This window comes from Pristiophorus japonicus, chromosome X (genome assembly GCF_044704955.1).
Source record: "Pristiophorus japonicus isolate sPriJap1 chromosome X, sPriJap1.hap1, whole genome shotgun sequence".
Taxonomy (NCBI): domain Eukaryota; kingdom Metazoa; phylum Chordata; class Chondrichthyes; family Pristiophoridae; genus Pristiophorus; species Pristiophorus japonicus.
Window position 1 is genome coordinate 36,898,861 of NC_092010.1, and position 23,532 is coordinate 36,922,392.

The 23,532-nt window shown below is 41.7% G+C and overlaps 1 protein-coding gene across 2 annotated transcripts in view; it reads right to left on the reverse strand.

Moving 5' to 3' along the window:
- Positions 1-1,784: 1,784 nt before the first annotated feature.
- The window catches only part of LOC139240990 (prostaglandin E synthase 3-like), a 23,793-nt gene continuing 2,045 nt past the window's right edge, over positions 1,785-23,532 (reverse strand). The window contains exons 2-8 of one of the 2 annotated variants that reach the window (XM_070869641.1): positions 11,387-11,500; positions 6,496-6,565; positions 5,723-5,821; positions 5,551-5,643; positions 4,293-4,355; positions 2,615-2,642; positions 1,785-2,527 (exon numbers count right to left, since the gene is read on the reverse strand). In XM_070869641.1, coding sequence (XP_070725742.1) covers positions 2,508-2,527; positions 2,615-2,642; positions 4,293-4,355; positions 5,551-5,643; positions 5,723-5,821; positions 6,496-6,565; positions 11,387-11,500 — 487 coding nt within the window. In that variant the 3' untranslated portion in view covers positions 1,785-2,507. The remainder of the gene's footprint in view (positions 2,528-2,614; positions 2,643-4,292; positions 4,356-5,550; positions 5,644-5,722; positions 5,822-6,495; positions 6,566-11,386; positions 11,501-23,532) is intronic. The other variant, XM_070869642.1, reaches the window with a different exon arrangement.

Consider the following 23,532-nt stretch of genomic DNA (forward strand, 5'->3'; position numbering starts at 1 on the left):
TCAGCCGGCGCAGACACAATGGGCCGAAATGGCTTCTTTCCGTGCTGTAAATTTCTGATTCTATGAACCCTCCACCAAAGGCTCTGCGCACCCACTCCCTTTCTCCTGTGAAGCACGGTGGAACATTTTTGACATTAAAAAAAGGTGCTACACAAATATAAGTTTTGTTGTATTTCAAATGAAACTTTCTGCACGAAGGATACAACTCAAGACATTAAACAGATGCCGAAAAACAAATGTTCACATTTCACTGTTTAATCCTGTGGCAGAGTTGCAAAAGCAGTTCACTTCGATGGGACAGAGTGATTTTAAGTGTACATGTTGAACCTCCCTTATCCGGAACCCTCGGGACTTGGCCTGTTCTGGATAAGGGATTTTTCCGGACGAGGGATGGTCATGTTAAATTGGATGGTACAGGTACTGAGCAAGGGGAATATCAGGGCTGGCTGTCTTGGGAGTGCAGCAGAGATCATTGGGGGGTGGGGGTGGTGGATCGCAGGGTCAGGCCAGCGATTGCGGGAGTTGGCAACGAGGAAGGACTTCAATTTGTTCATGTTGGAGTTCTGCGCATGTGCCACCCGGTGGACGGGAATGGTTCTGGACGAGGGGTGGTTCAACCTGTATAGGAATATTTTGGATTCTATTAATTCAACTCACAGGTCAAAACAATATTTCTGTATATTTACTGGGCCATTGCACTTTAAATTCTAAACAGTTGGAATTTTAGCCTGTACAAACTCAGATCGAGGTTTGAATACATCAACTGAGGTAACTGCAAAAGTCATGTCTAAGTAAACTCCAGTGAGCAGTTTAGTTCAGTTGGGGTAGTTGTTAGCCATGTGCCATACTGTCTATATACAAGGCCATTAAAAAAAAAAGATAGCCTTCTGGATTTTGTGGGGTGAGGAAGGAAAAAGAAAGGAATCCACACAGGAATTGAACATACTACTGAAAGAAACAAAACATTGCTTCGCTGCTGACAGAAAATTACCGACCAAAGGCATTTACCGCTGACCTCGAAGAAAGCTGTCCAGAAAGATCTGGTGATCTGTGGCAAGTAGTTTTCCTTTTGCAACATGTAATTGATTTCAGCGCTCTGCAATGCCTAGGGTGATGCTGCTGTGATGTCAACAAACTGTTTAAGCAGCCAATTACACTGCAGAATTCTCAGCCAGGCAACTAGGATATGAGATGCTGCTTTTATCTAGACTTTTTACAAAATATGAGCACGCAAAATACAAATTGGGACTCTCATGGGGATAAGGTGGAACCTGAACAAACTTTAAAAAGTGCTTTATGATTTAACACAAACTTTTAATGGAGAAATTTGACTCTTCACAAAGTGTCTTTTAGGGCCAGGACATTTGTTTAGCAGTCAAGACTCTGTTAAAACCCCAGTTACACCTATTCTATCAAGGTGTAACATTTAACGGGGTATTGAACAGCGATTAGTGCGGAAAAGCCATTGTTTATCATCAGTTTCACAGATTGCCGGCTATAGAGCCACAGCGCAGCCAGTGTTGGAGCAGTGAATGACTGACTGCAACATCAGGATTTCCACGGTCAGTTTCAGAGGGGTAAATAACTGCAAACACTGGTAGTTTGCAGTCATTACCCACCATAAATTCCAGCCAATACTTATACTTTTAAGAGAAACATCACAAGTGTAACCCAATCTACTTTAGTGGACTGGTATCACTTCAGGGAAAGATTTGTCACATCCCTACAGGTCCTACCTATCCTCATGCCTATTTTTTGAAAAACCACACATCAAACACAGCATGTTTAAGTGTTAACAGTTTATTAGAAAGATATTGTAGGCTTAAAAAAAATTCCATTGCATTTGACATAAATTGAGGTTTTCAGCTTGTACTGAGCAGATTTCACAAAATACATCCTAAAGATAGTGTATTAACATTTTCTTCAAACTTGCATTCATACTCAAGACAGTGCAAATACACTTTTGGTCATCTAAATGTACAGCCACTTAAGATCCACAAGCGACAATGTACAGCTTTATCACTCATCATACTAACAGATGTAGAAGCTTAAGGGTCAACCAATACCATTAACATAGTTTTAACCAATTGTTAGGGATGAAGCCACTTTGAAAACTTAAAACCTCAGCATCCTAACTGCTGCAGAATTAGCTAAGCTGGCTTTATTGATGAAGGAATTCAGTAAGAGATTGTATAGGAACTTCGACTGCACAGTTTAGTACTGGTCAGTACAAACGCAGATCACTATAAATAACTTAAAATTAAATTTTTTTGCGAAGTCCTGGTATCTGTACATAATGGCATGTTTTTATATTGTACTGGTAAGCAATTTTGTCCAATACTCTGGTATGCATCGACCCCTAGAAAAGCCTTTAAACAGGTTGAAAATGGATTGAAAGATGCATCACTGCCCTCAACAGCTATCAACTTATAATTGTTTTGTTAAAAATTAACAGTTTAATGAATGCTTTTCTTCCAATTCCCTGAAGCCTTTTTCCCCCAATTTATTTACTCTAGATCTGGCATTTCTGAAAAAGAAAAAAAAGATATAAAATGCTGAGTAACAGTCAAAACGTAAAATTAATCACTTCAAAAAAAGACAAAATTCTACTTACTCTCATCGTCGCTATCCTGCGACCCATCCTAAAGAGCACAGGGAAACAGTTATTAAAGTAATTTACTAAAATGTTGCAAATATGACATCAATTCACTGTTAAAGGTGGGCAAGTAGCACACCTCAACATCAGAGAATTACCCCCAGGCAGTATTACAAGAGGAACCACAGGGGCCAACTTTCTAATTTAACCCCCTGCAAATTATGGAATAGCATCTGGACATCTCATAGCTACAGTTTGAATTGAAAGTTTACTTAGTTGAGAGGGAGAAAAAAAAAGTTCCAGGCTTAAACCCACCTGTCCCAGTTATTTATCAAAACACTGCCATAAATAAAATTTTAGTTAAGTATTGCTTTCCAATAGTCACCACATTGTCTCAACGCAAGCCCAACAGAGCTTGGGTTAGAAATGCAAAATTAAATACCACAAATACATGATCTGCTGTATTTAAAAAAAAATAAACTGGCCACTTTTCCCCCTTCTCTGGCTATGCCTCTTGCACTGACCTGGTCCCAAGCCTCTAACTACGCTTATATTATACCATCCCTATCAATTGAGTATCGTAGCTGTGCTTGCACCTTTCAATTTCCTTCCTGGCCTGGAGAAGCACTTAACTTCATGCATTACAAGAATCTTCAGCAAAACATATCAGCAACTGAGTCCTGGGGAAAGTCAAATATCTGCCCCAGTGTTATAATTAGCCATGTTAGATAGGAACAAACAAGCCAAGGTCACTAAAAATGCATGTGCGCTCTTATCGCAACAGGGCCCCAGCTATGACAACCCCCACAATTGACTGGTCTGCTGACGCCAAGAGCAACTTGCATTTATCCAGCACCTTTTACATATAAAAAGGTCCCAAGACACTTCAGAGATGCAAGGGGTGGGGGTGGGGGGGGGGGAAATGGGCACAAGACAAAGGAGATATTCAGAGAACTGACCAAAAAGGTGGGTTTTAAGAAGAGGGAGTTGGAGCAGAGGGGTTTAAAGGAGGGAATTCCAGAGCTTAGAGCCTAGACAGCTGAAGGCACAGCCGCCAACAGTGGGTTGCAGGGAGGCAAATGCATGAGAAGCCAGAAAAAGAGAATCACGCATGAAGAATAGCCATGGTACTAGAGGACTGCCAGTGCCTGTAAAACCAGAGCTAGCAATTTCCAAGGAGGGGAAATATTTTGCGAAACACCCAATAATGTGGCAACCTACAGATCCAAGTCTCACACTGACTCAATTCAAAGATTGTGGGCCTGGAACAAAGACAAAACAAGTGCTAGCAATAGAACTGCCAAAATCATATACCTATCAACTTGTCTTTTTTCAACCAAACTCCTTAAATTCCTGCCTTGACCTATGCTATTATAGCTGAAGAAAGCAATTGGTCTTAAATAGTAGTCCATGTCAATTTTCTGGCACCAGAACGTAAAGGAAATAAGAGTTTCACTTTTTTTTTTAAATACACAAGAAGAGAGTGAGCATGAGTAGTAACATTGTGGGAATGTGGACAGCACAATGCTCCCACAAATGTTACTTCTCATCGATAGAAAGCAGAAAAATTTGAAAATGGGGACTTGAACCCTCAAGGCTCTAGTTATAACGACTGGGTTGCCCCATAATTACATTTCCATTTAACAATTAATTACTGCAAATACACAATTCAATAAGCTAGTATCTTCATACTTACATCATCCATTCCATCTACATCTGGGATGTCTCCATCATCATCTCCTCCCATATTGTTCATCATCTGTAAAGAAGTTTATTTTTTTTAGTTTTAAGTTATTTAACTAAGCAGTACACTGATGAATACACCTTAAAAGGGATATGTAATACATTAGGGTGGTGCCGAGTTATACAGAACAGGATGGTCCCAGCTCAATCCCTGACCAGTGCTAAACTAATCTCAGCTGAGACACCGGTCATAATTCCTAGGGAATGAGAGAAAGAGAGAGAGGACAACAAGCCAGGATTCATTGTCTTCATCACTCTCCAGTGATCTTATTAGAAAGAGCACTTGTGGGGCTGAGTGGCAACAACTATATCAGTCACATCTGCAATACCCTCCACAGTCCAATAGCCTGACGACATTATCTAGTCACAAAATGAATAGCCATTTAGTTAAGGTACTAGAGGATGGTGGGCAGCCACAGAACCATACTCAATACAAATGACCAGAGGGGAAAATAGTTCATCCCATATGGTCACCGATGCCAGTTCATTCAAGTTTTATGGATTTTTTAAATTTTAAAACTGTCTTATCCTACATTGCAACAGTCACTACACTTCAAAAAAAAGCACTTTGGGACGTCCGGTGGTAGTGAAAGGCACTATATAAATGCAAGTCTTTTTTCTAATTCCACATTAAACATGCAGTTTAACATTATAGTATAGTTTAATGGTACAAGATAATTTTTTTTGTATTTCCTCAGGAAAACAAGTTGGTGTCTTTCCTGCAGATCCTACCAAATTCAAAATATCACAATTCGCACCCAGTGCCATTGTGCAAGGAACACTATCGTTTAGAGGTGTTTTCCCACTGCAATTGGTGATAAGTGTATGGTGCTTACCATATTACATATTTGTATGCAGGTGATATTTTCTTGCATGGGTTAGAGGTCACTTGTAGTTGCATGCTCTGGGGTGTTAAGCACACATGGAGACAAGGTGAGAAAGTGAACAGCAGAACCCAACTCAGAAGGAAGTGAAGCACAAGATTCAGTGCAAGCTCAGGTAGTTTAACAAGATACTGGAGCATCTTTTTCCAGGATTTTTCTTCCCAGAACATCAAGTCTCCTCCTTCTGGTATTTATTAAAAGGGCATCCATTTTCCAGAAAGTGCAATATATTGACCCTCATGACTCGACAAATGTCACCACGACCCTTTGAGGTTCTGCATATCCAAGTGATGTAATATACATTAGCTCCCAATTCCAAAAACATACCTGTGAGAACTTTTCAAAGCTGGACAAATCTTCTTCTTCTGGATCATCTTCCCAGTCGTTCCAGTTATTGAAATCCACTTTGAGCCAGTTTAACTGTACAAAAGTAATCAGTCAGTAATTGAAAGCAAGCAATATGGATATTAGAGACTAACATTGCAATGATCCCAGTTACCGTTAGTTTTTCTTTGGTTAACCGTGGCCATGCTTGACCAGATTCTCCTTTTCGTAAATAGCACAAGACAGATCTGTCTGTCCGCTTGTGGCTGGAATCCTACAGAATACATTCAGAATATAGATCAGTATTAAACAGATCTGTATTATTACTCAATTGCAATAACCATTTCTATCCAAGCAAATTTGAATAGGTCAGTCTAATGAAAAATAAAAAAACTCCCATCAATTTTGTTTCTAGTTGCACTTCTGTAGGGAGATATTTCTCCAAATAGAGGATAATGGGAAATTGTCCACTAAACCACACCTAGCAGTCAGCTGAGGAGCTGGTCACCTAAACTCAAGAGCTGCATCGCGGGGTTTTTTTTGGGGGGGGGGGGGGGGGGGGGGGAGAAGAGGAGAGAGAGAGTAATTATCACAACCCATCCATAAAAACTCAGCCCCAACTATGGTAAAATGTATGTAAAAAGCAAGGCTACTCCCCAAATACTGCAACCCTTTCAAAGATGCATTTAAAAATATAAGATTTCGATAGCAAAAGAATTTCAATATTCTAAGGATTTGATGAAAATCTTTACTAGGCTGTCGGAATGAAAGTGGTCACCAAGGGGACAGTGAATCACTGTTGCTTTCTTAGTAGCAAAATGAACTGCACTGGTAGAGGCTGGGAATGGTCATCAGGATGCTTTCCTGGCTAAGAATTGGCACAGAGATAAAAACAAAACAAAAAGACATTACTTATTTGGCTCATTTATTCTCATCACCAATACTTACATTTGGGTCAATTGCATTATAAAGGTTAACTTCATTAAAATGCTTTACGTTCTCAGCTCCTCCAAGACAGCTACAGGGAAAGAGACAAGTCATACAAAAAATGAATCTTAATATCCTGTTCGCAAACACATTACAGAACAGAGCCAAATAGATTAAAAAAATACTAACCACAATTAAGTTAATGTTTGCTTAAGATAATGCTTTAATTTACTAACATGCCATATTTTATGGCTCACATCCCAAAACAATTGTTCTTAAAATTCTGTGCTGAAGGTCTATACATCAGAATATTAAGCAAATTTTATAGCACACAGGTCTGACCTTAACAGAATCTTGAACACCATAATTGAAAGAAAAACATTTGGCTCGAAGGGCCAAATGGCCTAATCCTGCACCTACTTTCTATGTTTCTAAGCCAAGCTGGACAGTCATCCTCCAGGTTTCAGGGATAAAATCCTTCATCAGAACTGAAAAACATAGCGTACAAGAGACTCCTGGGCTAATGGCGCCTGTTCCACTTTGCTAGTTTATCATATATCCCCCATTCCACTTACATGTCACCTCGTCTTCTTTGAGAGCCTTGATGAGCCCACACCTGGAGTACTGTGCACAGTTTTGGTCTCCTTACCCAAGGAAAGATATACTTGCCTTGGAGGCAGTGCAATGAAGGTTCACTCGACCGATTCCTGGGATGAAGGGCTGTCTTATGAGATTGTGTAGAATGGGCCTATACTCTCGCATGTAGAAGAATGAGAGATGATCTCATTAAAACATACAAGATTCTGAGGGGGTGATTGACAGGGTAGATACCAAGAGGTTGTTTCCCCTGGCTGGAATGTCTAGGGGGCAGTCTCAGGATTAAGGGGTAGGCCATTTAAGACCGAGATGAGGAGGAATTCCTCCACTCAAAGGGTTGTGAATCTTTGGAATTCTCTGCCCCAGTGTTTGAGTATATTCAAGGCTGAGATATAGATTGAGACTCTAGGGGAATCAAGGGATGTGGAGATCGGGCAGAAAAGTGGAGTTGAGGTTGATGATCAGCCGTGATTTTATTGAATGGCAGAGCAGGCTCCTATTTCTGTTCTTATGAGTTCTCTCATTTTGCCGCCTTTGGTCTTCGACACACATCACTTCTATCCATTAACCATTTCCTGATCCTCACTGTAGCACTTTACAGGTAATTCGATGTCTTGGTGTGTTTTTCTCCACTTCCCCTTATTTTCTATTTTTAAAATGCTGTTCATCTGTACTATCTTTCGGATCTGAGAAAAGGTTTATACCTGAAACATGAATGGATTTCTGCTCAGGTCAGGCAGTATCTGTTGAGGGTCCTCAGTGTTCGTTACATTTTAGCATTCGCAGTATTTTGCTTTTTAACTCTTCAATTAGCGGAGCCCAATCCCCTGCCCCAATGCTAACACATGGACTGGTCAACAGTTGTCATTGGGCAGCCCTGGCTGACCACCCACCCCCATCATGAGGACACTTGGTGCATTGGGATAACACAAGTGAACCCAAGTGGAAATCAGCACAGGCCAGGGATGGAACCTCAAAGACCTTCACGGCCCGTCTGGTTTAATGTCACACTCAGCGGTGCATGCTCCAACTGAGCCACTAAACTTTCATTAGGAAATGATTGAAGACCACGTGAAAAAAAAATCTTTAAAAAACCCACAAGGGTGGAAAGATAAAGTCTGAGCACATTCAGTAATACTTTTGGTTTGTCACTTAAATATTGCCTTGTTTCATTTATCTGCAGAGAAGTAATTCCATTAGCACATGTAGGTTAAGGCTGCTAATTATTTGAAATGTAACCATTCCCAGCAAGTTGGTACCTCCAGGAGACGAATGGAGGTGGAAAAAAAACCTCACTGGCTCTCAAGCAACTAAACAGTCAGCTATGAACTACTTTTATATTGTGCTAATGCTGCTGGCTCCTGATGTACAGGTTGCACATAGCCAACTGCAACAGAAATAAACTTGCTGCATTCACCAAGGCCCAGCAAACAAACTGAAGCCTGCAGCATCAACACAAACAATTGAAGGGCAGGAGGAACTCCCTAACCCTCATAAGGAACATTGCACGGAGAAGATCTCCCCTTTCACAAATGTGGGAGGGAAAGAACGAGGGAGAAGGGAGGCAAAGGAAGAGAAAATTACCCAAAATGGGGGACACAAGATTAAAACAAAAGGAAGCCTCTAAAAAGGGGTGCAAGCTTTGATTTATCTGCTAAAGTACACTGATCAAGCAAATTCCCTTCGTCACTGAGGATATGGAAGCAAGGTTAAAATCTGTAACTCCCTCAGCTCAATTTATGAAGGAAATATACAGACATACAAAGTCCCAGGTTTGATTTCCAGTCTGTGCCGTTAGCTGATGAGCCAGGATAGAAGTTGCAGTTGGCTTCAGCATGCGAGATTGGGGAAAAATTTGCAAGCTTTTGCGCTAAGATGTTGCTTCACATCCATATGCAGCTCTAAGTATACGTTGTCATTTTAATTGCGTCATCATTATACTTACTGATCTGGCCTCCATCTTCAGGAGCTCACTGCGTCAAACACGTGCTGCCACCTCCCTAACTTACACGAGTGCACAGCAGAAACTTAATCACAGATTAAGGTTAGGACAAACGTTGATGCCTGGGCATACTGTATTGATTCCACTTGCATTAAAAAGATACAAATTATATAAAAGTATGAAAACACTTTATAGACCATGCTTTCAGAGCACCAGTACAGGCTCAACTGTTGCCAATTTATTCAATACACATTATTTATTTGCAACAGCTGTCCAGTGCGTGCGTGGTGGGGGGGAGATGAGAAGAGGAGAACAGAAAAATAATGGAAGGGGAAGCAGAAATAACTGGCTCCCTATTTGCTGTAACTCTAGGATAACCATCAACTTGTATGCAATACTTCCGAATAGGATAGCCATGGCAACCATTGGGGCATAATTGGTATCGCCATCGCCGCCTGGGCTTTTGGAGGGTGGGGGAGGGGGAAGAGAATCCAAGATTTAGGATCCTGCCCTAAACATTATTTGGTGATAATTGCCATGGCTGAGATCAGGGAAGGAAGGATACGATGAGAATTGGTTTTAACGCTCTCCAAAGTCAAACAGTCTTCCCAATATGCACAGTCCATGATCATTTGAACAAGATATCAGAGAGCCCCAAAGGCCTGTTGAACCATAGAAGAGCTGGATCAGCAACTTGGTGGTCAAACAAATTGGTGAACTTTTAGGAATAAAAAAATCTCAGTCAGCACCAGACAAAACAGGATGAATTCTCCACCCACAGCAATTTATTGCAAAACATTTACCCTCCAGCTGATAAATTTACAGCATGCACTAGTTTTAAAATGGAAACAGCGATTAAACGTTTGAGTTAAGAAGCATTGTGTATTTCCACTTGGTTGCCGAGCATACGATTCAATGGTAATCCTCTGCAAGCCTCAGAATCGCATGCTCATCACAGTAAAGGCACAACTATTCTTTACACTGTGGCAATAACCATATAACATTCTACCTATTTCACTTTATTTGGGTGCTATTAGCGTCCCCGAGAAGGTTATTCCCAGATCTGAGATTATCTGGAGGAAGGAGGGACAGAGCGAGTGAACAGGCACTTTCCCAAGAGAAAAGCAAGTTGACATACTTCCTAGGGAACCAACTCAAAAGTAGCATTGGCAGAAAGGCCTAGAAGCCCAATCAGCTGCCTACTGAAGGTTGAGGAGGGCTTTACATCATTAAAAGCACAAAATAAATGGGCTTCTTCTGATAATTAACACTTCCGTGTTATGTGGCAATTTTCAAAGTTCTCAGATTTCATGCATCTATTGAGTCAGAAACACTTCAAAAATCATTAAAAAACCAAAGACAAACTAGTTTCCGTCCCGATCTCAGTAGCCAAATGTTAGCCAGTTGTAGTGTTCAAATCATCCTCAATTGCTAGACCCAGAATTCAGCACAGGCTACAATTAGTGAAAAACCACAAGGTGGGCATACTTCTCTTGTGTGCATGGTACCTGTGGTAGCCTCAATTGCCATGTTCCGTTCCCAAATGACAATGATTCCAGTTTGCAACAATATTTCAGCCCCCCCACCCCCACGAATGTTGAAAGAATTTTTGGTCAGTATATTACTTTCACGTGTCAGTTCACCCTGGTGGTACGGTATTTTGATGCTCCAATTTTGCGCTTATATTGAGCAGCAGGATGCAGATTCAGGTTCTCCAATGATTTGCTAGTCTCAAGCTATACCAAGTGATAGCCAGGCGCATCCACAGAGGAGAAAATATTTCAAAGGGGAAATCCCCCAGGCTACAACCCCATACCCCTTGGCAGCCAGTATAAGAATAGCACTAGTATGCCCACTTAGCCAAGCAGCAGTATGTGGCATGGGAACACCTTAAAAGGAAAACAGATGGGGGAGGAAGACAGGAGAGAGAGAAAGAAACACGCAACATTTATTAGTGCCAACTGAATAAGTCTCTTGCGCAGTGCCACGGTGTTCTTTCACGATGGACAAAAGATAAGAATCTTTTCGCTGGCAACAAGTTAACAGTTCATGTTCTAAAATGGAAAAGTTTAAACAAAATCCTGTAAACTCCAGCAGTAAAATACTGTAAAAATCCACTGGAGGTCAGTCAATTTTTGTGACCAAGCCTTGGGAATACAGATTTGCCGAGGATGTCATTGGCACTTTTAAATGAATTACAGTAATGAAAAATACCACCCAACTGAAACTCTTGGATTTATGGGAACAGTGCTAATATGAATACGGCATTACTAGATTAGAGCCTCGATTCTTTTCAAATGTAATTGTGAAAAAAGCTGTCCCTAAGCTTATGACAGACATTGATACAAATGGGATTGAATATCTACTACGTACCTGAATGTAAACTTCTCTTTTTCAAAATTTATTTCAACATCCTTACTGTCTTCTACACAAAATTCAACAAAGACGGAGTCTCTTCGGTCATACCACTTTGCAGAAGCTGGCTGCCTAAAAGCATTATGGGAGTGAAAACAATCACAAGGTTTGTGTGAAAAAAGGCTACAAGTTCTCAAAGCCGCATGCAAAAAAGTATTTACATTCCAACAGAGTGACTTTAGTACAATTCAGTCTGGGTTCTGTTGCTGTTGCAAAACAATAAGCTAGGTCAGAGGTTCCCAAACTTATTTCGTGGGGGGGGGGAGGAGGAGGAGAAAAGAGAGAAGAGAAAGCCAGGAACAAGAGCTACTGATGCAGCCTTACATAGCCAAAAGGTGTATTATGGGGTGATGATCTCAGCACAGCAAAGATGTTTGAATTGCTGCAAATTTCTAGAAGTGGACATTAGACCCACCAGAGGTGCTGCAGCGGATGACGTCCAGTGTCCACTTCTAGAAATCAGCAGGGATTCAAACATCTCTGCTACGCTGAGATCGCCCTTAATGCACCTCCGCTAGTTAGGAGAAGCTGTATCAATTAAAGTGAAAGACATTTCTGTGGCATCTCCTGGTTGCTACAGGAAAGCAGAGATCCTTTAAGCAATTAGCTATGAGGCACACAATCATTACGTGACTGAAGGCAGGGTGAGCATTTTGAACTTGTAAATTTCCCCCCCTCCCAATTCAGGATTGGATTGAACTCTGCCATCTTCTTGGCCACCACAAAATACTTTTTTTTTAAATATACGGGATTTGGGGGGGGGGGGGGGGGGGGGGGGTGAGAAGAGAAAAAATAGAGTGCATTCAAAATGTTTGGGAACCTCTGAGCTAGGTAATCAGAATCAGCTTCACAACCCAGTGCAAAGTATCTATTACCCTATAGAAATTAATCACTCCATTTAAGCAAGCATATTGTGAATTTTCTTTTGCTTGCATACAGCACCTAGGCTCCATGCCTGAGATGATGTACTAGCATCCTGCACAAACAAATGCAGGATTGCATAAAAAGCAAAAGAAAAGAAAATAGCAGTTACACGTGGGGCAATGTAGGAAAGAAAGGTAAAAGATAACGGCAACACTTAACCCAAGGTGCCAACTATTATATCACTACAGTTTTGGAATTCCACAAGGGAGAACTAATGATAAAATAAGCAAATCATGAAAATCTTCCATTTTCTGGATTTCATACAATCCATACTGTTCCCCATCTGAAAGGGAATAGTGCCCAAGCTTCTGCCTACATAACTAGTTCCCTATGTGCCCAGGCAGCTTCTCTGATCAACTATCCTTCAGTTTTCTTTACATCAATGTCTGGCACGATAACTTAACCCCACAATTTTGAGGTGGTTACAGGCACAAAGCTAACATTTTCTGGAGTAACTAGCAATCTTGTGACATTTCTTAGTCTCTAACCTGGAGTGCAGCAGTGCTATTTAGCTGATAACCTGGGCTCAATATACATGTTAAATTAGGATTTCTCCCCCCCCCCCCGGTGCTTCAATGCTCAACACTAATCTCTATTTCTCTAGAAATAAAATAGAATCCCCCTTCAAAAACAAAGTCTTCAATATAGGTCCAAATAATACTTTGAACCATTAAGTTATGGAGCCAATTTTATTTTCTACTTGGTATAAAAACTCAGAAGCCAAAGACACCTGCATGGAACTGAAGGCATTACAGGAGTTTTGGAAAAAGCAAGGCCATTTGACCAACCTGATCAGGATTGTTTTATTTTTTCATTAAAAAAAAAGTGTGGGGGGTGGTGGAGGAGGAGGACAAAAAAGGGAAGTGTAGCATCTACTTGCAGCTATAAAATGTCATAAATGGGATAAGCACATGGAATGTGGTGTTTCTCACCATAGATGCCGATTCTCTCTCCCCCCCCCCCCCCCCCCCCGATCAATGTTGCCCAAAAAAATCCGTAAATTTCCAATGTCTGGTCGATATTTGGAAGCTCCCTCAATGGTTCTGTGAATTTATCCAGTACCTAGCTGAGCCTCAAGACCCCAAGTTTATTTTGCGCTTGATCACTATCCAGTGACCCCGTTTCAAGCGTGTAGCGACAACTGAATCAGCATTATCTGGGCACATTGTAGCCATCAAATGGTCTGCTGACACTTACTGTTAAAACTCATTCGTGAACAATGGCCACCTGGGCAATATCAGACGCCAGCCACTGGTGGAACTGTACCCCAAGACATCAATGCATCCAGCAAAGTAAAAGGTAGAGGGAAATGGATGGCTAAAGAAAAAACAGAACCAGAGGCAGCAGCACTAGATTGATGAGTCAAATTTTTAAATTGGTGGGGAAAGGAAAGAAGGAACATTGAGAACAACCAGACTGCAGAGGATTTTGTGCACCAGCTCTCTGGTACTCTTATTGCAAGAACGAGAACAAGCTCAAGTTTAGTAACATCCAGATTAGGAGAATCTATATTAATTCAGGAATCTCAAACCGAAATACGAGGTGTAGAACACTAGAGCCAGTGCAATGGGACAGCATGTTAATAAGCACGTGCCACGTCTCAGAACTGTAACCTTCCACTTAATTTGAGAATCCTCTACAGCAAGCTTACTCCTAAAACCATTTGTAGACACTGCCGTGTGGAGGAAAAAAAAAACAAGAAAGTTGTCTTGCATTGTGCATGCACTCGCACACATTTTATTAGACAGTGAATAGCAGAACTATAGGTGTACCAGGAATGCAGTTTTGTTGAATTACTGTGCAAATTCAACACCTGTAAGAATGGTCAAATTAGCAAGTTTCAATGTCCAGAAATGATCAGGCCTCACTGACTGGATAGCATGGATGGTGAAAAGGTATAAAAGCACATTTACAAATCAACAGCTTTGGTTAAACACATTTTTGTTAGGAAATGTTTTCCATTTAAGAGAATGGTCTTGTGAAAATACTTAAGCTCAGGTAGCTCAGTTGCACAGAGCTAGAAAGCCTCCAGTTTGCTCCCAGGTCTGCGCTGAGTTAATTTATTTCAACCAGCGCTCTTTTGATCACTGCCCAGTGACCTCTGCTGAAATATAAATGTAGATATCAAATAAGGGTGAGACTCGGGTACAATGATTCTGATTGTTGCCATGCTATTCAGTGCTCAGCATTTAGGCTCAGATGAGGCATAGCTATTTTGGTAGAAATAGCTATGCTTGATCTAATAGAAGTACCAGAATGCTGCCGATTTGTATAAATGACTACCTTCAGCCAAGAAAAAAAAATTGGGATTTGGGAGGGAAAAAAAAGAAATGCAACGCTCAACCAGTTTCATTTGCGTGCTGCCATCACAGCAATTAAATAGCTCACACTTTAGGTCAACACCAAAGCCACTTTCAAGCTCCATAATGTCCACTAGCTCGAGGCCATTTTTTCCATCTCACCCCTACACAGGAGACATGCTCTCAATGCATATCTGTAACCAGACACCAGGAGGTGCACAACAGTAGTCCGTTTGCACTTCTAATTTTTCCTCCTTGTATATTTTTTTGGGGGGGTGGGGAAAGAGCAAGCACCTGTCCACTGCTCTCCATCTCAATACAGGTTTCATGAGAAGCTGTACTCAACATCACAACACTGAAGCAGAGTGCCTAAGCATTGCAGCTTCATGGGCTGCACAGATGCACATCATAATGGCTCTCAAGTTACTGATATGAACAGAGCTTGATGTTCTGATTTAGGCAGTCACGACTGAGGCAACAGCACTAAACACAGTCTTTTCTAACCTCAAGAACAAACCAGCAAAGGGAGCTATAGCAAGTCCAGGGAACTAGAGACCAGTTAGCTTGCCGGTGGTAGGAGAGATAATGGAATCTTTACTCAAAGAAAAACATCTAGAAACCCAAAACAGTAGTCGGCACAAACTTCCAAGAGGTCATTCTTGACCAACCTTACTGAATTCTTTAAATTAACAAAGATAACAAGGGTAATGCAATAAATGTAATATATTTGGATTTTCAAAGACTCATGACTACAGTCAGAGCATGGAGTCAGGACATGTAGCAGGAAAAAAAAAGGATTTGCATTTATATAGCACCTTTCATGTCCACCGGACATCCCAAAGCACTTTAGTCAATTAAGTACTTTTTGAAGTTTAGTTACTGTTGCAATGTCAGAAAAGCAGCAGCCAATTTGCACACTGCAAGCTCCCACAAACAGCAATGCGATAATCTGTTTTAGTGATGTTGATTGAGGGATAAATACACCAGGGATTTCTCCCCTGCTCTTCAATAGTTGCATGGGATCTTACAACTACACCCTAGAACACAGATGGCACCTTGGTTTACCGCCTCATCCTAAAGACGGTACCTCCAAGAGTGCAGCACTCCCTCAGCACTGGAGATTCAGCCATGAATAGCAAGCTGGCTACAAAACTGAAAAGAGTAGGTGTTAAGGGAAGCTACTCAGCCTAGCAAAAAAGGTAGGAAGGGGTGTTCCACAGGGATCAGTGTTATCACTGTTGTTCACAATTTGTATTTAATGATTTTGGACTGAAATCAGATGCCACCAAATTTTGGGGGAGCTGTAGTTACTACAAAGGAAGATTACAAGGCGACATTAATAAACTTGCAGAATGGGTGTTTAATGGCAAAATAATTTCAATATGGACAAGTGCGAGGTGGTGCATTTTGGTAGAAAGAGTAAGGAGGCCACATACTGCTTGGATAGCAAGAGTTTACATGGTGTTGAGGAGCAAATAGTGTTTCTTAAACGATAAGGGGATAAGGGGTTATGGGGAGCGGGCAGGGAAGTGGACCAGAGTCCATGATCGGATCAGCCATGATCGTATTAAATGGTGGAGCAGGCCCAAGGGGCCGTATGGCCTACTGCTCCTATTTATTATATTCTTATAATCTTGGTTAGACCCCACTTGGAGTACTGCATAGATCTGGTCTCCGTATTATAAAAAGAAAATCGAGGAATTGGAAATTCACAAAGATGGTACCAAAATAGAGGTTATAACCATCAAGAAAGACTGATCCAGCTGCAGCTCTTTTCTCTAGAAAAGAGAAGGTCAAGGGGGGACCTGATCAAGGTCTTTATTATGTAAAGTTTCAATAGGGTAGACATGGAGAAAACATTTCCACTGGTGGAAATCAAACCAGGAGGCCATAAATATAAAAGTCACTAATAAATCAAATAGGGAATTCAGAAGAAATTTCTTTACACAACGAGTGGTAAGAATATGGAATGCACTACCACAAGTAGTTGAGGCAAACAGCATAGATGCATTTAAGGGGAAGCTAGATAAACACAAGGGTGAAAGGATTACACAGGTATGCCGACAGGGTTAGATGAAGGAGGATGGGAAAAGGCTTGTGTGGAGCATAAACAGACCAGATGGGTTGAATGGCCTGTTTGTGCCGCAGACTTGATGCAACCGGCTTTGCCCGGGCTGGGGGCTGTGTGGGTGGAAAAGCCAACCTTTTTTTAAAAAAAGGTGGATGCTTTTCTGCTCAGATGTGTGCAGACAAAACTTGAAGTCACCTGCCTCTTGACTAAAAGGAAGGAGTAGCGTAACACTTTAAAGCCGTTCACTTACCAGGCTCTTAAAACCATTGATTAAAGTTACTCCATTTTGCAAAGCCTGACAACTATATTCATAAATCACAACATATCCAATATTGAAAATGCCCCTTTAGCGTAGGATATTTGCAAACAAAATCCTAGTGTCACATTACATTGAAAGAAAGCAATTATAATTAGCATGAACACCACCTGTCACAGACACCAAGAGACGGCACCCTGATCACTAATACAACGGCTGGCTCAGTGTTTTTATTACCGAGGAACAGTTTCCACAAAACCGGCTCCCAGTGTTGTAGAAACCACTGAGATTGTGGGCAGCTTCTACTTCAACAGCAATCAGTTCCACTTAAACAAATGTGCAGCTGCAAGTTTACACACAAGTCATTTTAAAATAGCAGCTTGCACCGTTAATACCTATGCCATTGTCTAGGGAAGGGCTGTAGAGCCAAGAACGAACGGCACTGGCATCCCCTAACATGACTACATACACTGACCCCAGAAGAAACCTCAAGCAGGAACACCTTCAAGTTGCCAGTTTGGCACCAAGAGCAAATTGGGTGCATAAATGCAGCTTTGAAGAACCCAGCAAGAGGACTCAAAACACCAACTATTACTGATTACAATAACTGCTCAGTTTTTCTGAAAACTGTATACACTATGCCACCCATTGACTCCTGGTACTTTGTCTCTCCAGTCTTGTACATCACTTCCCAACTACTGACAGTATACAAATAGACTTCCCATCAGCTTATATCCACCCACTCCCTCCTTTTGTCTGAAGGCACGGTTTCAGTTTTCTTTGCTGTCTCCTTTGCTAATCGGAGGTATCATTCAGACATGGAAATACACATGGAACCTTCAGAAAATGAGGCTGCATGAAATATTGGTAGCTAAATGCATCGTGTGATTAGTGTTACACCATTTTCTGGAACTTCCACTGGGGGGGGGGGCTCTTTGCACCCAGGAATGAGCCATTTAATGAACTTCTTGGTGTACAAAAAGGCAATTCCTTTATGGTTGAAAGGTGCCTATACAGTCACCTTGAAGGGGGGGGGGGGGGGGGGGAAATCAACATTTATACAGTGCCTTTATCACATCTTAGGTGTTCCAAAATGCTTCATATACAAATTACTTTGAAATCCGGTGGATATGGTGGTTAAGAAGGCATATGGAATGCTTGCTTTTATTGGCCGAGGCACAGAATACAAGAGCAGGGAGGTTATACTTAAATTCTGCTTAGGCCACAACTGGAGTACTGCATGCAATTCTGGTCACCGTATTATAGGAAGGATGTGATTGCACTGGGGAGGGTGCAGAGGAGATTTACTAGGATGCTGTCTGGAATGGAGAATCTTGCCTATGAGGACAGATTGGATAGGCTGGATTTGTTCTCATTGGAACAGAGGAGGTTGAGGAGACCTCATTGAGGTGTACAAAATTTTGAGGGGACTGAATATAATGGATAGCAAGGGCCTATTTCCCTTGGTGGAGGGGTCAATTACAAGGGGACATAGTTTTAAAAGGTGGTTGATGGAATGTTCAGAGGGGATGCTTCTTCATGGAGAGTTGTGGGGGTCTGGAACTCACTGCCTGGAAGGGTGGTAGAGGCAGAAACCCTCACCACATTTAAAAGGTGCTTGGATGGGGGGGGGGGCGCTTGCAGTGCTGTAACCTGCAGGATTACAGACCTAGAGCTGGTAAGTGGGATTAGACTGGATAACCTCTTGTTGGCTGGCGCAGATACAATGGTAAGTACTACAGAGAATCGATTACGGCCAGGGTGATCTCCTGGACTAGTTACGATCGCCTGGATGGGTCGGAGAGGAATTTTTCCAGATTCTCCCCGCCCTCCCCACACCACCAATGGCCTGGGTTTTTAATCTGGTTTTTGCCTCCCCCAGATCACATGGCTCTGGTTGGGGTGGAATGTTTCTGTGCAAGGGATGTCACAGTTGTGTGGGGCGGACTGGTTGGGCTGGGTGCTCATTACCTTTCCGTCATTGTTCATTGGTTTATATGTAACCTTCAGGGCTGCTGACCGAGGGCCGCGTGGTTCTTTGGCCCAAAATGGCCTCCTTTTGCGCTGTAGATTTCTATGAAAGGTTATTGTAGGCGCAAACAGTAAGCATTTTTTGCACTCGGTAAGATTCCAAACAGCAATGAGATAATTCACCAAATCTTTTGGTGGTGTTGGTTGAGGTTGAAATATTGGCTAGGGCAGCCCATCTTGCTCCTCTTCAAAATGCCAGAGAATCTGAATGTCGACTTGACCAGGACAGCAAACAGTACTTGCCATCTCAGATCTCTGTTGCGGCAAAGATTCTTGCCACGATTTCTGGAACCAGCACATCAATGTTCTTCCCAAGACCCTGCGTAGATTTCAATCCAAGGAAAGAATCATAGGCATGATCTTAGTTGCAAGAGAGATTCAGGGCAAATGCAAATAAAACGGCCTGTTCATGGTCGAAAATGTGACATAGGTCTTTTGACACCAAGTAGAAAGGGATTCTGGAAACTTCGCCAATCCTGGTCGCCCAGAAAATATATCAAATAACAGAGGTCATGTCCCACTCAGCAACTCATTCAAGATACATATCACTCTTCATTGAGATAATATAGCTGTGCTCAGCCCAACAATTTACCTACCAGGAAAGTCCAGACATCTCTGAACAAAGAAATATTTAATCAATTGAAGGTTTGTTCAACTCTTGGCCATCTTAGGAAGTGCATATGGGACAAATAGGAGCTGAAAATTAAAGATCAAGTATAAAAGTGCAGTGATCTGGTCATCTCTATGTCTGCAAGACCTGGACAGTTCAGCCTCTAGAAATATCTCAAAAACTTTCACCTTTACAGTTTTTTTTGCACCACCACACACATCAGAAGGCAAAATGAGACTCATGCACTTGATCATGGCCATGCCAATTGAGGCCTAGGTAACATGGCACATCTTGCAAGTCAAATGGCAAGCTGCCCAAGATTGTGTTATACTCTCAACCAAGAGGCCAAACATTCCCACTGAAGACAATTTAAATCTTGTAAGTTCACATGGAAAAGGAACCAAGAACTTCAATATCACATTGAATCCTGGGAACAACTTGCCACACAGAAGATGCCACTTTGAAAAATGACGAGAGCTGCACAGAAAAATAAGGCAGACACATATGGGGCAACATGGAACAAAACTCTGAACTCACCTGTACCAAATGCAGTTGTATTAGGCTCTTGCACATTAGACAAGTAAATTAGACAAGCACTTGGAGATACTCCAGGCTATGACCCAATTGAGATCATGGCTCACTGGCACTGAACAGAACCACCAATCCAGATGGCATGGCACCAAAAGATCAACCCCCACATCTCTAAATTCAGCAGGTGGTTCAATCTTTTCACCTTAACCAAAATTCCATGACTACCACAAGCAATATACAGCTTGCTTGGCAAACCTTCATTTAGTTATGCTCTTGCCTCCCCATTTCTCCTCCCCCCCCCCCTTCCCAGGCCCTCATTCACTATGTCAACCACTTACTACAACCATAAGGAAATCTGAACATTGCACCCAGTTGTAATTATCACATATAAGCTGAATATATTTGCTCCACAGTGGTGGAGCATCTGTGTGATGCTTTAAAAATTCATATTCATACAAAATATTAAAAGATCTAATCTGCTGTAGCACAACTTTCTCTGCAGCTAACATGGCAGCTTCAAACAGGAACTTACTCTAGTGAAGTGTGTGTAGGAAATCTCTATAGAAATGTATGCACGAGCAACAATCCAGGAGCTTAGCTCATAATCACATATACAATAGTTAATTTCATCCCTAGTTCTTTAAAACGCCAGATTATTCCAGATCAAAAATGTGCCACTTGCCTGTAAACTGGAACTTCCTTCATCATATACCCATTGCATCAGTATCACATGGTCACTGTTCATTACTAATTTCCTTACCTTAAGGTAACAAGCCATAATTCAGCCACGCAAAATGAAATGAAGCAGTAACGCATTCATCCTCAATAACACTTTACCAGAATGCAAACTTTTGGGTTCTCTTCCCCACCCATTTCCCCCCTCCACATTAGATTTTCCATTGTCTGCATTCATTTTATTTTTAAATAAACATGCAAATTAGTCTAGCCACTTTGTTTTTAAAAACATTCAAGAAGCTAGCCCACTACTAGGGCAGCAAAAGCAGCCTTGGCAGGATTGCCCACACCCAGAGAAGTAGTAGTAAATAAAATATTAATGAGTCATTAAGTCTTCGATCGGCTGCCATCTCATAAAATTAATCTTTTTGCAGCTAGTCTGTATATTTACAGCACAAGAGCTTGGACTAGCAGTGAGGAGTATCAGAGGATTGATTATGCCAATAACCTAGTTAACAGCAGTCAGCATGAATTCAGGAGGGAAAGACCAACCTCTTCAACTTCTTTGAGGAAGCGACAAGCAAAAAAGTGGACTGCGTAAGCCCAATGTGATGTGCCTGGACTTCCAAAAGGCTTTGATAAAATTCCACATGAAAGGCCAATAAACTCAGCTATAAGGATTCAGGGTAAACCCTAGGAATGGATACAAAATTGGCTGAAAGATAGGAAATGATGAGCACACATTAGGAGAGTTAGTAGAGTGTCGCAGGGCTCGGTGCTGGGACCATTACTGTTTCTAATTTAGATGACCAGGCTACAGAAATCTAATGCGAGGTGGTCAAATTTGCAGATGATACCTAATGAAGTGGAATAGTGGAAGTAAAAAAGCTAATAAACTACAGGATGAGACAGAAGATAGACAAGCAGACAGAATGACATGAAATTTAATGCAAACAAATGTAAAGTACTACACTAGCAAAAATAGGTGATACACAGTCCACGATTGGTGTTTAAATAGCATAGATGAATCTGAAAGAGAACTAGGAGTCTTAGTAGACTCAATGCTAAACACATCAAACCAATGCAGAGCAGCAACCAACAAAGCCAACACAATGTTGAACTACATAGCCAAAACTTGAATACAAGTCAGATGAGGCAGTGATTGAACTTCATAGCACTCTGGTCAGAAGACACCTTCAACACCACGTCCAGTTCCAGTCACCAAGAAACAAGAGCAATGTTGGAGTGCTAAAGCCAGTACAGATATAACAAAATCCAAGCTTATCCCTAGTGTTCGGGGTCTGATTTAAGGAAATACTGTTGAAACTTGGGCTTTTCAGCCTACCAAAGAGACATGAGAGGTGATCTTAGAGCTATAGAAGATTGTTCAGTGTATAGAGTAAAATAAAACAGGAATATTACTTAAATTAAATTGAAGAACTTGAAACACCAGTTCAAACTAAGAAAGGGTACTCTACCTGTGTTCTGCTACAGCATCACATCAGTGCAGCTGACTAAGAACTTAACATAAGAAATACGAGCAGGAGGTAGCCATCTGGCCCCTCGAGCCTGCTCCGCCATTCAATAAGATCATGGCCTCAGTTCTACGTCCCTGCCCGCTCCCCATAACACTTTACTCCCTTATCGCTCAAAAATCTGTATCTCCATCTTAAATATATTCAATGACCCAGCCTCCACAGCTCTCTGGGGCAGAGAATTCCCATAGATTTACAACCCTCTGAGAATAGAAATTCTTCCTCATCTCAGTTTTAAATGGGCACCTCTTATTGAGACTATGTCCCTTAGTTTTAGTTTCCCCCCCCCCCCCCCCCCCCCCCCGAGTGGAAATATCCCCTCTGCATCCACCTTGTCAAGCTCCCTCATTATCTTAGATGTTTCAATATCACCTCCCATCCTTCTGAACTCCAATGAGTATAGGCCCAACCTACTCAACTCCCTCATCTCCAGAATCAACCTAGTGAACCTTCGCTGAACAGCCTCCAATGCAAGTATATCCTTCCTTAACACCAGAACAATCTTTTATCTAGTACTGTACTTTTAAGGGGACAGGGATTGTACATGTCCATCTGATTTACAATGGTTCCAGGGATGAGGGACTTCAGTTACATGGATAGACTGGAGAAGCTGGGGTTGTTCTCTTGGAGCAGAGATGGAGGGGAGATTTGGTACATGTTCAAAATCATGAGGGGTCTAGACACAGCAGATGGAGAAACTGTTCCCATTGGCAGAAGGGTCGAGAACCAGAGGACACAGCTTTAAGGTGATTGGCAGAAGAACCAAAGGCAACGAGGAAAAACATTTTGAGAGTAGTTTGGATGTGGAATACACTGCCTGAAAGGGTGGTGGAGGCAAATTAAATCGTGGCTTTCAAAAGGGAAAAGGGAAAAAAAAATTGCAGGGCTACGGGAAAGGGCAGCAGAGTGGGACTAGCTGAAGTGCTGTTGCAGAGAGCCGGCACGGGCGCAACAGGCTGAATGGCCTCTTTCTGTGCTGTAACCATTTTATGATTCTATGAAATTTTATACCACCTATCATGCCCATGACTACATCACAAAAAAAGTATGCCACTCCCTGTTGAATGCACTTCCAGCATCCTCCTCAGCCTGTAGGAGGAACTTCAATCTAATAGCATCTTCAGACTCCAGAGTTAGACAGGATTTAATTCACTATATCAGGATCTCCCCC